Source organism: Hyperolius riggenbachi, chromosome 6, assembly GCF_040937935.1.
Source record: "Hyperolius riggenbachi isolate aHypRig1 chromosome 6, aHypRig1.pri, whole genome shotgun sequence".
NCBI lineage: Eukaryota > Metazoa > Chordata > Amphibia > Anura > Hyperoliidae > Hyperolius > Hyperolius riggenbachi.
Window position 1 is genome coordinate 367,345,675 of NC_090651.1, and position 15,871 is coordinate 367,361,545.

General features: G+C 46.2%; 1 protein-coding gene across 2 annotated transcripts in view; it reads left to right on the forward strand.

The window, feature by feature from the left end:
* The first annotated feature begins 5,589 nt into the window (after nt 1-5,589).
* Nucleotides 5,590-15,871, forward strand: part of APLP1 (amyloid beta precursor like protein 1) — a 117,142-nt gene continuing 106,860 nt past the window's right edge. For both annotated transcript variants that reach the window (XM_068241850.1, XM_068241851.1), the window contains exon 1: nt 5,590-5,945. In XM_068241850.1, the coding sequence (XP_068097951.1) occupies nt 5,877-5,945 (69 nt within the window). In that variant the 5' untranslated portion in view covers nt 5,590-5,876. The remainder of the gene's footprint in view (nt 5,946-15,871) is intronic.

Below are 15,871 nucleotides of genomic sequence, written 5' to 3' on the forward strand. Positions count from 1 at the left end.
TGCACCAAAAAGCACATTAAAACGCAAACAGCAAAACGCATACTTTCAGCTTTTCAAAACGCAAGCTCTAGTGTGAAAGAGCCCTAATGATTACCACTATTCAAATTATCTATAAAAGTGTATCTCGCGATGCGGAAGTGAATCGGCCAGCAGCGGAAGTGATGCAATACGGCTAGGTAGCTAGGTAGCCGCACTCGCATCACTCCGCAAATGGAAAAAGGGCCCTAACCATAGATTGAATGCAAATTTTCACAAAAATAACGCAAAGAAATCACATTGCTATGTGTTGCCTATGCAAAGCATTGTACGCGAATTGTACACGATGTCTGAAAAAATGATGCAGGACCTCAGATTATTTTTCACGCGTACAAAATTTTGCATTGGATGGAAACAGCCCCATTCAATAGTTGACAAATCAATGCGAGTTTTCTGAGAGAAAAATCTGGCACAAAACGCACAAGTGGAAACCTAGCCTTTACGTCGCATATGTGCAGAACGCTCCCAGCCACGACAGGAGGAGCGTGGTCGCGAGAGGCAGGCAAGCACAGAAGACCCCCGACCCAGCTTGTGCATGGTACACACTGAAAAAAATACATAGGGAAATAAGTATACTCTACCGCGGTGTATAGTGTGAAAGAGGCCTAAAAAGGACCAGTTTTAAACTTGGAGTGCCGTGAATTACTTAAAGGACAGGTGTGTACTCCAAAAAAAAAAAAAGACACAGATCTACTTACCACGGGCTTCCTCCAGCCCCTGGCAGCCTATCTGTCCCTCGCCGCAGCTCCGGGGTCCCGGGTCCCCTCCTCTGTGCCTGCGCTAAGTGCTCCAGGCCACGTGAGTGTGATCGTGAGCAGCATGGTTGCGTGCTCGCGCAGGCGCAGAATATGCTGCCGGGGCTGGAGGAAACCCCAGGTAAGTAGTGTGATGCTCTGCGGTTCCCGAGAAAACTGCTTATGCGTCATGTGAGCGATAAACGCAAGTTTCTTTGCAAAACAACCAAAATGACATTATTTTTTTGGGTTTAAATCCACTTTTTTCCTTTTCTCTTCTCCCTGGCTCTCTGGTAGCAAACATTGGCACTAATTACCTAGCTTCTCTCACCCAAGTGTGACCAGCGGGTTTCCTGGCATCCAGGACCCCCAACCAGGCAGAGAGAGAGAAATCTCACACCTACACTGCTCTTTTTTAGACTGCTTAGACCCAGCAGGTGTCCGACACATAGCAGCCTTTTGGCCTGAGTTGAAAGAAGACAGGAGTGATCCTTATCACACCAACTGGAGACTCCCAAAAGTTCAACAAACTTTACAAACTATATTTAATAATAGGCACAGTTTTGTAATATTTCTGGTGTTCCCAAGATCGCAGGTCACTCAAATTCACTGAGTTTATAAAGGTGCCCATACACTCGTCAGATTGGCAGCAGACAGATAAGAAATGCATCTGATGATCTATCTGATGCGTTTTTAGAACATTTTTTACCAGGATAGAATTCCAATAGATTTCAGTTTGAAATCTGTTGAAATTCGATCTGATGGCATTTTTTTGCCATCAGATTTCCATTAAGGCCAATGCAAACTGATAAGCAATCTCATCAGATCGACCTAAATTTTCCACCCTGCTAGTTCGATGGAAATCCATCGAAATCGATCGAAATCGGCCGTCGATCGGTCGATTGGCCAACCGATTTGCGATCGATCGATCGATCGATCGCGATCGATCGATCGGCCAGAAAATCGGCTGAGTGTATGGGCTGCTTTAGACTCCACATGATACTGGTTCTGAGAGGTTTCCTTACCAATCGGACCCCCAGAACTGAAGTAAGACTGTTTTAAAATAACCCTCTAATACCCCAGGGGTCTGACCCCTCAAGTTTGATATCGTTATCAATAAATTCTGACAAACCTAAAAATGTTATTAGATTTAACATAACCTGTACAGTTTTGGAGATAGAATACCTATCATGATTCAGATATATTCCTGTGTCCATGAGAGGGGTGGGCATATCTCATGTTCCAAAGAGGTGTGTGATCCACGCCCCCTAACCACTCCTTGCTGAAGTGAGGGGTATAACTTAACTGGGCCCAGGTTGTTCAGGGTCCATCATCTGAAAATCTTTGCCTATCAACAACCTGGCAGCCAGTTGGACACTGGTGCAAAACCGCCATTTTGGACTTCCTCCAAAGACTTGCGATTGCCGCATGGACTACCAATAACGGTATTTGAACTGTATATTAAGACATTCTGTTTCTTTTTATCTCTATTCTCTTTCTATCAAACCAATCTGTTCTGCCAGACAGGTATATCTATCTGTGAGCTAAAGTATGCTGTATGTGTATGTAGTTTTAGAATAAAACTAACGATTTTATCGTTCAGTCTTGTGCCTGTTCTGGTCATCTGATTGCTGCTATAACGAATCTGCCCTCTGAAGAGTCAGTCATACTACCGCATTGTTTTATTATTTGCTTAGCAATTGTTGATTTGCTAGCTAGGTTGTAAATAACCGTTTCTTCCTTTTAGGAGTAGCTAGTTGGAGACTGTCTGCTCCTCAATCAGACAGCGGTGGCAGTGAATTTACCCGATTTCCAGCGCGAAATCGATATTTTTAGTTTACTGATTGTATAAAGAATCGGGATTGTACATGTATGGGCACCTCCAACCAATCTTAACCATTTCCTACGCACACAGTGAATTTGCCTCCAGCAGTCTCTAGTGCATGAAACCTGCATGGCAACCGTGGCCTAGTAATACGGGATTGGTGAGGGATTGTCCTATTACGTATTCTCAGCAGCTGCGCGATCAATCCTTATTGTCAGTCTGTTCACCGTACTTCCTGCGTATGCCAACGGGAGCAGATTAGACGGTATTGGCACGCTCTGTCGCATTAACCTTCTACCTCTGACGATCCAGCAACCGGTCTTCGTTGTCCGTCTGCACCCGTCCTTCCTGCGTACGCTAATGGGAGCAGATTGGACGTGATCGCGGGGCTGGATTGTCACAAGTAGATCTGGGATTTTTTGGGGCGCTTGCACCTGTCCTTTAAATATATCCACTGCCTTCTGCGCGACCAGTTTTTAGCCCGCCTTCCGCCGTTTTAACATTTTGCCCTAAAAAGACCCGTGGGCAGGTCACGCCAACGACAGCCCCCACTCTGATGCATCGCCAACAACGTCCCCATCGCTGTCCCCATCTCCTCCGCACACGTGCCGTTAACATCACCCCTTTGCTGCTTATAAAATATTTGATGACGATGAGCCCCAGCATTTCGTTAGAGTCCTTGAGGTGCCCATACATCAGACAATGTATGGGAAGATCGACCAAGAGACAGATCTCTGTCTGATTATCAGAGATATCTGTTATCTGTTGCCTGCCCTTACACCACAGGCTGATTCCCCATCAATTTCATGCTGAAAACTCACGGGAATTGGCCGAGTGTTGTGTTGCCCGTCCATCTTCCGAATGCACGGCTTTTCCGTGGTAGTCCCATACACGCTACCGTGGCACGTGTATGAGGGCTAATAGAAGAGCGGTGGACTCAGAAGACAGACGGGCACCGCTACACAGGACAGGTAATGTATAAATGCACCCATACATGCACAACTGCAGGAACAGCGTTGGGGGTCTCGTCGCATTCTTCGCTTTTCCCCATATCGCCAATCTTTACCGCCACACACACGACCGACCACGTCGGCCCGACAACTTGCAGCATATCTGATAGACATGCTCGGCCCGATATTGGTCACATCGTCTATTGGTCATGCACGGGGCGGCGCTGATTTTCATACAACTTGATAATTATCGAATTGAAAACTCGATTGGCCGCCAATTCGCCTGATACATGGGCACCTTTATTATTGAAAATCGGGAGGGGGGGCCTGGCCTCTTCACCGCTCGCCTGTTTATGGAATTATCGATCCTACAAAGGGAAAATAAAAGATTTTTCTCTGGCTTTCAGCGACCCTCCGGCTATTTTCATCCCCGCCGATGCCTTTATATCTATTTTATTTATTGTTTTTATCGTCATGCCTTTCCTAACGTAGAGATTGAAGGGAACGCTGGCCGCACACCCGACCAACCATGATGGCCAAAACAAACAAACACAGAACATTTATATGGCGCTTTTCTCCTGGCGGACTCAAAGCGCCAGAGCTGCAGCCACTAGGACGCACTCTATAGGCAGTAGCAGTGTTAGGGAGACTTGCCCAAGGTCTCCTACTGGCGGTAGGTGCTGGCTTACTGAACAGGCAGAGCCAAGATTCAAACCCTGGTCTCCTGTGTCAGAGGCAGAGCCCTTAACCATTACACTTTCCAGCCCGACATCTTGCAGCATGTCCAATCGACATGCATGGCCCGAAATTGGTCACATCGCCGATCGAGCTTGCACTTGGCAGCATCGATCTTCAGCGCTCGCCTGTTTAGGCCCCGATCACATTACAAACGCGGATGGCCACACATGCGGAACGCAACGCGTACGAACGCACGCCATCCGCATTTGTATGCGTTGCGTGGCTGATCCCATCACTGAAAAGTGAATGGGACAGCCACGCGTTTTGGCAAAAAATGCGTGCAGCATGCGTTCCCGGACCGCACAGGTCCGGAACGCATGCAGTGTGAACATCAGACAGTGCACTCTATGCACTGTCTGATGTCGTGCATGTCGGCCACCTGCACGCGTTTCCAAAACGCGGCTGGAAACGCGTGCAGTGTGAACGGGGCCTTATGGAATTATCAATCCTACGAAGGAGGCTTTCAGCGATCCTCCGGCTATTTTCATCCCCGTTGATGCCTTTATATCTATTTTTATTAGTTTTTTTATTGTCATGCCTTTCCTAACGGAGAATTTGAAGGATACGCCGGCCGCGCTCCCGACCGACCACGATGGCCCGACATCTTGCAGCATATCCGATCGACATGCTTTGCCTGAAATCGGTCGCATCATCGATCATGCACTTGGCGGCATTTTCAGCGCTCGCCTGTTTATGGAATAATCGATCTTGCGAAGGAAAACGGAAATAATTTTTCTCTGGCTTTCAGCGACCCTCCGGCTATTTTCATGCCTGTCGATGTTATATCTAGTTTTATTTATTTGTTTTTATCGTCATGCCTTTCCTAACGGAGAGATTGAAGGAGACGCCGGCCGTGCACCCGACCGACCACGACGACCCGACATCTTGGAGCATATCCGATCGACATGTTCAACCTGAAATCGGTTGCATCCCCGATCAATCATGCACTTGGCGGCGCCAATTTTTGGTGCTCGTCTGTTTATGGACTTATCGATCCTACGAAGGAAAACGAAAATAATTTTTCTCCGGCTTTTTAGCGACCCTCCGGCTATTTTCATCCCAGCCGATGCCTTTATATCTATTTTTATTTATGGTTTGTTTTTGTTTTTTATCGTCGTGCCTTTTTCTAATGGAGAGATTGGAGGAGACGCCGGTTTTCCTTATTCCGCATTCTTACTAAATTTTTCATGACTCTCTCTTTTTTCTCTCCCCTTTTTGCTGGTGTGGATTGAATTCTGGGCTGGGAGGAGAAGGGGTGGGATGGAGGAGGAAGTCATGGAAGGGATGGGTGGAGAGAGAGAGAGGGAGAGAGAAGGAGAGAAAAGGGGAGAGAGAGACAGAGGAGGAGGGGGATGGGTTATGTCTTTGTATAGGAAGCAGAAATCCAGGAGGCATCATCAGACAGACACCCAGCCATCCACATATGCGTGACATGCACACTGAGCCCTACATGCGTCCGTGAGCGAGCCAGACCCATCCACGCCGCCTCTGCAGGGGAGACCGCCAGCAGCGAACGCAGTCCCTGCCGTCCAGACGCCACCGTAAACCCCCAGGGCCATCGCCGAACGAACGACAGCGACTAGAAAACCTCAGATGGGGGCTGCCGAGAGAATGACAACCACCCTCGTCTGTATCGGTGGGATCCTGCTCATCGGCGCTCAGGTGAGAAGACAGGGGGCTGCCGGCGAGGTGGAGGGGGGTGCAGATCGCCCCGGCAGAGGTGCAGTGCCCAGCTGGCCAGGGTGGAGTTGATGTATTCTCAAAGCGGGAGGTTTGCACGCCTGGCACCGTTAAGGTCACTGCAGACAGCGTCAACGGTGTAGAGGAGGAAAAAATTAAAAAAATGACAAGCGACCATTGCAACATCTCATCACCGTCAGTTCACCGTAGAGCCATTTATAAACCTGGAGAAAAGGGAGGGGGGGTATCATTGAGACAAAGGTGATGGACACGGCTTTGATCATCCTCAGGGCAGGTTTAAAGCCTGGTGACAAAAAGGGTTCTGAGTGTTTTTGTTATGATGGGAAGTTACAGACGGCTCCCCTAAGTCACATCTCTTGTCATGGTGGCATGACAGGTCCTCAAAATAATGGGCAAGCGGGGCAACCTGGGGGGCAGCCTTGAGGTCTGAGGGACACGAGATTCCGACAATCACGGCAAGGCCACGGCCGCAGGATTTTATCATTTCATTATTTGTTTATAGCTGGCCGGCCCAGAATTTAAACAGGTCATCTTTTTTTAATTTTTTAAAATTTTTTTTGCAAAAATGCAAAAACCAGCAGGGTTGTTGTCCTGGAATGGGTAACGCAGGAGAGAGGGCAGAGCGGAGGGAGGTGGCGCAGTGGTATGGCCAGGCGCTGGAATAGCAGGTGGTGCCAGGACGCAGATTAATGGAATCACTAATTGTATGATGGTTCTGTAATGGAAGGAGCAGATAATATCAGAGGAGCGGTGGGGGCCGCTGAAGTAATGAGGGGCTAGGAGGGATCGGCCATTGTCGTAGGTGAAACTGGCAACCTGCGAACGCAAGCCCCCTCGCCTGCCATTCGTATATACGTCCGATCGCCTAATCGCGGCTTATATCATCACGGGAATGAACGGGGAACCTGTAGATGGTCGTCGGCTTTAAATATCCTCATTTCATGTTAGTTTCCACGTAATCGTTTCCAGGGCGACAATTTTTTTTTTAACGTTACGTAAAATCGGTAGGGATCCGAATCGAGGTGGCGGGCTGCTAAGAAGAGTCTGGGGGTGTTTTGTAGCTTGTGATTTCTACAGATAGCCTATGAGAGCGAATATTTCGGCTTTGCGTGGAAACAGAATGGAAATTGTACACGGTTTGGAAAGGGGCCAATCAAAACAAAGATAACCGATAACGGTACAATATTCTCCTCAGATGCGCTTGTTCGATCAGATTTTTTACGACCGAATTGTACAGAAAACCAGGCAGTGTGTGGAGAAAATCGACATGAAGCGACTCTGTGGTCGATCGTAATGTTGGATTTTACGATTGCGTTTGGAGAGAGAAATTGCCCTTATCGACTCGTTTGTGGGAACAATTGAGAATAACATTCTGATTTTTTTTTTTTAATGATCACGTAAATCTGATGTATCAATCGCATCTGAGGGGAATATTGTGCCGTTAATAGGCCCATCCAGCAGGAAGTGCATTGAACAGGCCCAATCCCAGTTGGAAAGATTAGCATGGGGGTTTTTAGGGGCTCTTTACTAGCGTTGCAAGGAATTCTGGGAAACCAAACACCTTTCCTCCTCTCTCATTGGTTGGTTATGATGCTGGTACTTATTTTAAGAAAGCAGTTTGTTTGTTTTTTCCTTAAGTTTTCATTGAATTCGTCACCATGATTTTTTTTTCAAATCAAAATTGATTTATTCACTTTTGACAGCAATCCCTAATAGGCCCACACAGCACAATCTGCCCTCACCTGCCAATCACGCTCCAGAATAGTTAGGAGCCATTTAAGGGAACCTGAAGTGAGAAGGATATGGGGGCTGACATGTTTATTTCCTTTTGAATAATGCAGATTGCCTGGCTGTCCTGCTGATCCTCTGCCTCTAATACTTTAACCCTGAACAAGCATGCAGTTCAGATGTTTGTGACAAAGCTGACAAGATTAGCTGCATGCTTGTTTCAGGTATGGGATTCAGACACTACTGCAGCCAAATAGATCAGCAGGACTGCCAGGCACCTGGTATTGTTTAAAAGGAAATAAATATGGCACCCTCTATATTCTTCTCACTTCGGTTCTTCTTTAAAGCACAACTGATGTGAGAGGGATACGGAGGCTGCCATATTTATTTCATTCTAAACAATACTAGTTGCCTGGCAGCCCTGCTGATCTATTTGGCTGCAGTAGTGTTTGAATAAAACCAGAAACAAGCATGCAGCTAATGTTGTCAGTTCTGACAATATTGTCAGCTGCTGCATGCTTGTTCAGGGGCTGCGGCTGAAAGTATTAGAGGCAGAGGATCAGCAGGACAGCCAGGTAACTGGTATTGCTTACAAGGAAATAAATATGGCAGCCTCCATATCCCTCTCGCTACAGTTGTCCTTTAAATTTGCATTTAAACCGGGAATATTAGCATCTAATTAAATGTCTCTAGCAGGGCCATTTTTAGGCATAGGCAACGCAGGCAGATGCTAGGGGTATCAGTTGTAGGAGAGGACCCCACAAACTGAATTGCAGGCACACTGTCCTTCCTGTAAAGGTGGCCATACATACGCTGTGGTTTCCGGGGGCGACGAGGCAGGGTCACAAGGCCGAATCCCGCAAGATTTCATGCTGTGAGTTTGGAAGGGTTCAAATGAGCTGAGTTGTGTGTTAGATGAGAGCAGACAAAGCTGGTGACCTTGTGCTGCTGTGACTGGGTGAAAACGTAGCAGCCAGGTTGGAATTTTTCAGCTGATGGCCTGTTGTTCACCTTGTGCTTAGAGATAACGGTGTTGGTGTGAGGGCTTGTTCACACTGCAGGCGTTTTCTGCTTTTTTTCGCCCGTGTGCGGTTTTTAAAAACGCCCCCGACTGCGTGGACAATGAATGTCTATGAGAAGGTTCATATCAGCGCGGGTCGTGCGCTGTCCGTTCAGTAAAGCGGTGCGTGGACCATTTTTGAGGCGATTTCGCCTCAATGGAAAGTATAGGAGAAACACAAAACGCTCACAAAATTTCTTTGTGTAGAAATTGCATTTGCTTCATTAAGAATAAATACATTGTATTTATTATTTTCTGGGTCGAAGTATTCACTTCCTGACTTGCGTCAGGGAGTGAATTACAAACCCCTCGGAAAAACCGCTAAGCACAAAAACGAATCGCCCACCCAAGCGCCGGGAATCGGAAAAAGACACCTCAACAGCCCAACACGAGCCGAACGCAACGTGAAGGAGGCCTAAAGCAGTGGCGACCTAAGGGGGTGGCGGCAGGAGCGGGCCGCTACGGTGTCACTGTGGGGGGGGGGCGACACTGGAGTCCTCTTGTACAGCCACCTGTGTCCCCAATGCAGAGTATCGCGCGAGCGGAAGGTGTGCCGTTATCTCACCGGTTCCACCGCCAGAGTCCAGCGATTTCCAACTTCCTGTCACTGCTCAGCTCTCCCCCTAGTGCCAGCATCTCTTCCTGCACTCGTATTGTAGTCATGTGATGCAGGAAGACATGCCGGGCACTAGGGGGAGAGCTAAGGGGTAACAGGCGGATGCATCAGTGGAACAGGTGAGATATCCCAGCACAGCTTCCGATCGCAATACTCTGCATCGCTGATTGAGGTACCCCCACCTGTGCCTGAACTGCCCACCTTCACCTTACACTAACTGGGGCCCCACATATGTCTAACACTAACCTCTCCCCTACCTGCACCTAATACTAACCTCCCCCACCTATTCCTAACACTGCTACCTCCAGTAGGTATATTATAAGATGTTACTCTGTGCTTATATTGCAGTGTGTGCTGATCTCTGTTACCTCCAGTATGTACAGCATAAGCTGTTACTCTGTGCTTATATTGGTAGTAAACTAGCTGTAGTGTGTGCTGATCTCTACCTACAATATGTACAGTATAAGCTGTTATTCTGGGCCTGCACTAATAGTAAACTTGCAGCAGTGTGTGCTGATCTCTGCTACCTCTAATACGTACAGTATAAGATGTTACTCTGTGCCTGTACTGATAGTAAGCTAGTTGCAGTGTGCGCTGATCTCTGCTACCTCCAGTATGTACAGTATGAGCTGCTACTCTGTGCCTGTACTGATAGTAATCTAGCTGCAGTGTGTGCTGTTCTCTGCTACCCCCAGTATGTACAGTATAAGCTGTTACTCTGTGTCTGTACTGACAGTAAACTAGCTGCTACGTGTGCTGATCTCTGCTACCTCCAGTATGTACAGTATAAGCTGTTACTCTGTGCCTGTACTGATAGTAAGCTAGTTGCAGTGTGCGCTGATCTCTGCTACCTCCAGTATGTACAGTATGAGCTGCTACTCTGTGCCTGTACTGATAGTAATCTAGCTGCAGTGTGTGCTGTTCTCTGCTACCCCCAGTATGTACAGTATAAGCTGTTACTCTGTGCCTGTACTGATAGTAAACTAGCTGCAGTGTGTGCTGATCTCTGCTACCTCCAGTATGTACAGTATAAGCTGTTACTCTGTGCCTGTACTGATAGTAAACTAGCTGCAGTGTGTGCTGATCTCTGCTACCCCCAGTATGTACAGTATAAGCTGTTACTCTGTACCTGTACTGATAGTAAACTAGCTGCAATGTGTGCTGATCTCTGCTACCTCCAGTATGTACAGTATAAGCTGTTACTCTGTGTCTGTACTGATAGTAAACTAGCTGCAGCGTGTGCTGATCCGTGCTACCCCTGGTATATACAGTATGAGCTTTTGCTCTGCACCTGTACTGATAGTAAACTAGCTGCAGTGTGATCCTAGCTTATAACACTTGCTTCTAATATATTTCTTCATATTTTCCCTTGATGATCTTCACCACTATTAGTGGGCTTATACCTGCAGAATTGGTGGTCTTATGTTCCTTTTGAGGTATATTCCCATACATCTTCCTTTCTCTGCTGTATCTGCCGAAGCTTTAAGTATGTAAATATTATTATGGTTTAAGAACTACACTTCCCATGATCCCTAGAGGCAGCAGTTAGCTGCTAATACCCAGGAGTCCTCATGGCTGATGTCACTTTGTAGCTGGTGTCAGGTGATAATGGAAGGGTTAGAATCCCAGAGACTCTAATGCTGGGCATACACGGGTCGATCCGGCGACCGATTAGCCGCCGGATCGACCCCCGCAGCGTCCCTGCGGATCGATTCCCGCTCGTCCCCACCTGCGCTCCTTATCAGCCGCTCGATTCCCCGCTATTGTCCGCCGGCGAGGATCGAGCGGGGAATCTATCCGGCAGGTCATCGGACCTGTCGGATATTATCAATCGAGCCATCAGGCTCGATTGACACGCCTGCCCAAGTTGCCGTGTATGCCCAGCATAAAGGCCCATTCACACTTAAAATCGCAAAACTGTAGCACTTAGCTTTTGCGCGGGTGATTTTTCCGTGATTTAACGTGAAAAAAATCACTGGACAAATACGCATTCTTGGAGCGATCCCGATTAGTACTTCTATATATGCTAATCGCTCCAAAATTCACCCAAAAATGCTGTAGGTAAGGCGTTTGGCAATTGCCGGCCTTAGGGACGGTTCTAAGAACAATGGGGCCCCCGGGCAAGATTAACCCTGGGGGCCCCAATAGATACCCCCAATCACAAATCAGCAGTAGGGACCCTTTGTTGCAGCCACATTTCCACCCAAGGACCCTGAGCCAGGGGCTGACACCACTTGGCTCACCTGAAGACTCTGCAGGGGCACCGGGGAACAACAGTTAAGTTGGGGGGAGACACCTTGGGGCCCCTACTGGCTCTGGGGTCCTAGGGCAATTGCCCCCTTTGCCTCTATGGTAGCGCTGGCCCTGGCCGCCCTAGTGAGGGTCCTTTTCCACCAGTGAGGGCCTTTTTCCACTAGCAATCGCTAACGTTCGCGCTAAACGCTAGCGATTGCTATTCAGCAAAGTCCTAAAATTTCCTAGCAAATGCGATCGCGATTTTGCTATGCAATGCACTGCATAGCAAAATCGCGGCAAAAAACGCTCCACACAGCGATCACGGTTGAGTAAAAAATGAATCGCGGTAGTGGAAATTACCTACCGCGATTCCTATGTTAAAATGCAAACCGTAACGATTTAAAAATCACTAGCGATTTGCGATTTTGCGATTCAGCATCACAATCGCCGCTAGTGGAAAAGGGCCCTAAGGTGCCCATACATCTGCCGATTTGGAGGCCAGTCGATCATCCGAGGCCAACCATTTTGGGTATCGATTGGACATGCTGCAAAATGTCAGGCCGACATGATCGATCGCGTGTGCTGCAGTAACAGCGGGCGATTATTGCAAATGATGAATGCAGCGGAAACCCCCAGCTGTGGTAAATGTGGATCCATCTAAAAATGGCGCCTGAGAATAATGGCGCACGGTGTTGCCGCTAATCCGTTTGCCGCTTATCGCTATTTAACGTTAAAGCCTTATTGTTATTTATTGTTAAAGCCTTATCGTTATTTAGCGTTAACACACAGAACCCTCTCTGTACCTACCCCTAACCCATAAACCCCCCCTGGTGGTGCCTAACCCTAACCACCCTCCTGGTGGTGCCTAACCCTAACCACCCTCCTGGTGGTGCCTAACCCTAACCACCCCCTGGTGGTGCCTAACCCTAAGACCCCCCTGGTGGTGCCTAACCCTAACCTTGACAGTGTAACATTAACCACTTCACCACTGAGGGGTTTTACTCCCTGAGCACCTGAGCAATTTTTACCTTTCAGCGCTCCTTCCATTCATTCGTCTATAACTTTATCATTACTTATCGCAATGAAATGAACTATATCTTGTTTTTTCCGCCACCAATTAGGCTTTCTTTAGGTGGGACATTATGCCAAGAATTATTTTTTTCTAAATGTGTTTTAATGGGAAAATAGGAAAAATGTGGGGAAAAAAATAATTATTTTTCAGTTTTCGGCCATTATAGTTTTTAAATAATGCATGCTACTGTATTTAAAACCCATGAAACGTATTTGCCCTTTTGTCCCGGTTATAAAACCATTTAAATTATGTCCCTATCACAATGTTTGGCGCCAATATTTTATTTGGAAATAAAGGTGCATTTTTTTCATTTTTGCGTCCATCCCTAATTACAAGCCCATAGTTTATAAAGTAACAGTGTTATACCCTCTTGACATAAATATTTAAAAAGTTCAGTCCCTAAGGTAACTATTTATGTATTTTTTTTAATTGTAAATTTTTTAATTTTTTTTTAATTACAAAAAAAAAAAAAAATGGGGAGTGTGGGAGGTAATGAGTTAATTTTATGTGTAAAAGTCATTTATTTGTATGTGAAAAATGTGTAGGGTGTAGTTTACTATTTGGCCACAAGATGGCCACAGTAACTTTTTGTTTTAATGCGACCTCCAAGCTTCCGTCCGGAAGCTTGGAGGAAGTATAAGGAGGCTGGACACGTGAGTTTTTTCTCACAATGATCGCGCTGCCCATAGGAGAGCAGCTGATCATTGCGGGGCTTAGATCAACGAACGGGAATGGATTTTCCCGTTCATTGATCTCTGGGCGAGCGGGCGGCGGCGTGTTTACTAGCGGCGGGCGGCGTGTTTACGAGCGGGAGCGCGGGCAGCGTCGGGAACGAGGAAAGTACGTGTTTCTCCGTCCCTGGTTGTTAAAGGATGGAAAAAGGGGCGGAGAAATACGTACGCGCGGGGGTAAAGTGGTTAAATCCATTCACCGTTTTGCAGTTAAATAACGTCTGCAGTTTGGCTTATGTAGGGCGCTATTGGTAAATAACGTTAGTGTGTGCCGTTTTTCTTCTTTTTTCCCTGTGCGCCATTATTATGCAGTACTAACGATAAATAGTGATAAGCGTATCTTTTTAATGCAGCGCCATTTTTATGCATAGGCGCTGTGCGCCATTATTCACTGATCCGGGTAAATGTATCCCGGTATCCCTGTAATAATACATCACCTCTCCACCGCCCCTCGAACTCCTCCTCCAGGTTTTTACCCTATGTGCGCCGGTAACCACCGGGTGCTCACCAAAACTAGCCGGGCGGAGCACCCAGCTAAAGAAGCTTGGGGAGAACACTGGTCCATGTATTCAGGCACTAACTGAACTCTATCAACTGCTCCACCCTAATTCACATAAGTCAGAGGCCTACATGGACCCCTTTGTGTGTGTATAAACCTCTACCATAGTCATAGTCTAATGTCCTGCCATATTATTATTATGTAATTATATAGCACTGACATCTTCTGCAGCACATTACAGAGTACATAGTCATGTCACTGACTGTCCTCAGAGGAGCTCACAATCTAATCCTACCATAGTCATAGTCTAATGTCCTACCATATTATTATTATGTATTTATATAGCACTGACATCTCCTGCAGCATATTACAGAGTACATAGTCATGTCACTGACTGTCCTCAGAGGAGCTCACACTCTAATCCTACCATAGTCATAGCCTAATGTCCTACCATAGTATTATTATGTATTTATGTAGCACTGACATCTTCTGCAGCACATTACAGAGTACATAGTCATGTCACTGACTGTCCTCAGAGGAGCTCACACTCTGATCCTACCATAGTCATAGCCTAATGTCCTACCATAGTATTATTATGTATTTATGTAGCACTGACATCTTCTGCAGCACATTACAGAGTACATAGTCATGTCACTGACTGTCCTCAGAGGAGCTCACAGTATAATCCTACCATAGTCTTAGTCTAATGTCCTACCATATTATTATGTATTTATATAGCACTGACATCTTCTGCAGCACATTACGGAGTACATAGTCATGTCACTGACTGTCCTCAGAGGAGCTCACAGTATAATCCTACCATAGTCTTAGTCTAATGTCCTACCATATTATTATTATTTATTTATATATCACTGACATCTTCTGCAGCACATTACGGAGTACATAGTCATGTCACTGACTGTCCTCAGAGGAGCTCACAGTATAATCCTACCATAGTCATAGTCTAATGTCCTACCATATTATTATTATTTATTTATATGGCAGTGACATCTTCTGCAGCACATTACGGAGTACATAGTCATGTCACTGATTGTCCTCAGAGGAGCTCACAGTATAATCCTACCATAGTGTTAGTCTAATGTCCTGACATATTATTATTATTTATTTATATATCACTGACCTCTTCTGCAGCACATTATGTAGTACATAGTCATGTCACTGATTGTCCTCAGAGGAGCTCACAGTATAATCCTACCATAGTCATAGTCTGATGTCCTACCATATTATTATTATTTATTTATATAGCAGTGACATCTTCTGCAGCACATTACGGAGTACATAGTCATGTCACTGACTGTCCTCAGAGGAGCTCACACTCTAATCCTACCATAGTCATAGCCTAATGTCCTACAATAGTATTATTATGTATTCATATAGCACTGACATCTCCTGCAGCATATTACAGAGTACATAGTCATGTCACTGACTGTCCTCAGAGGAACTCACAATCTGATCCTACCATAGTCATAGTCTAATGTCCTACCATATTATTATTATGTATGTATATAGCACTGACATCTTCTGCAGCACTGTACAGAGTACATAGTCATGTCACTGACTGTCCTCAGAGGAGCTCACAATCTAATCCTACCATAGTCATAGTCTAATGTCCTACCATAGTATTATTATGTATTCATATAGCACTGACATCTCCTGCAGCATATTACAGAGTACATAGTCATGTCACTGACTGTCCTCAGAGGAGCTCACAATCTAATCCCTACCGTAGTCATAGTCTAATGTCCTACCATATTATTATTATGTATGTATATAGCACTGACATCTTCTGCAGCACTGTACAGAGTACATAGTCATGTCACTGACTGTCCTCAGAGGAGCTCACAATCTAATCCTACCATAGTCATAGTCTAATGTCCTACCATATTATAATTATGTATGTATATAGCACTGACATCTCCTGCAGC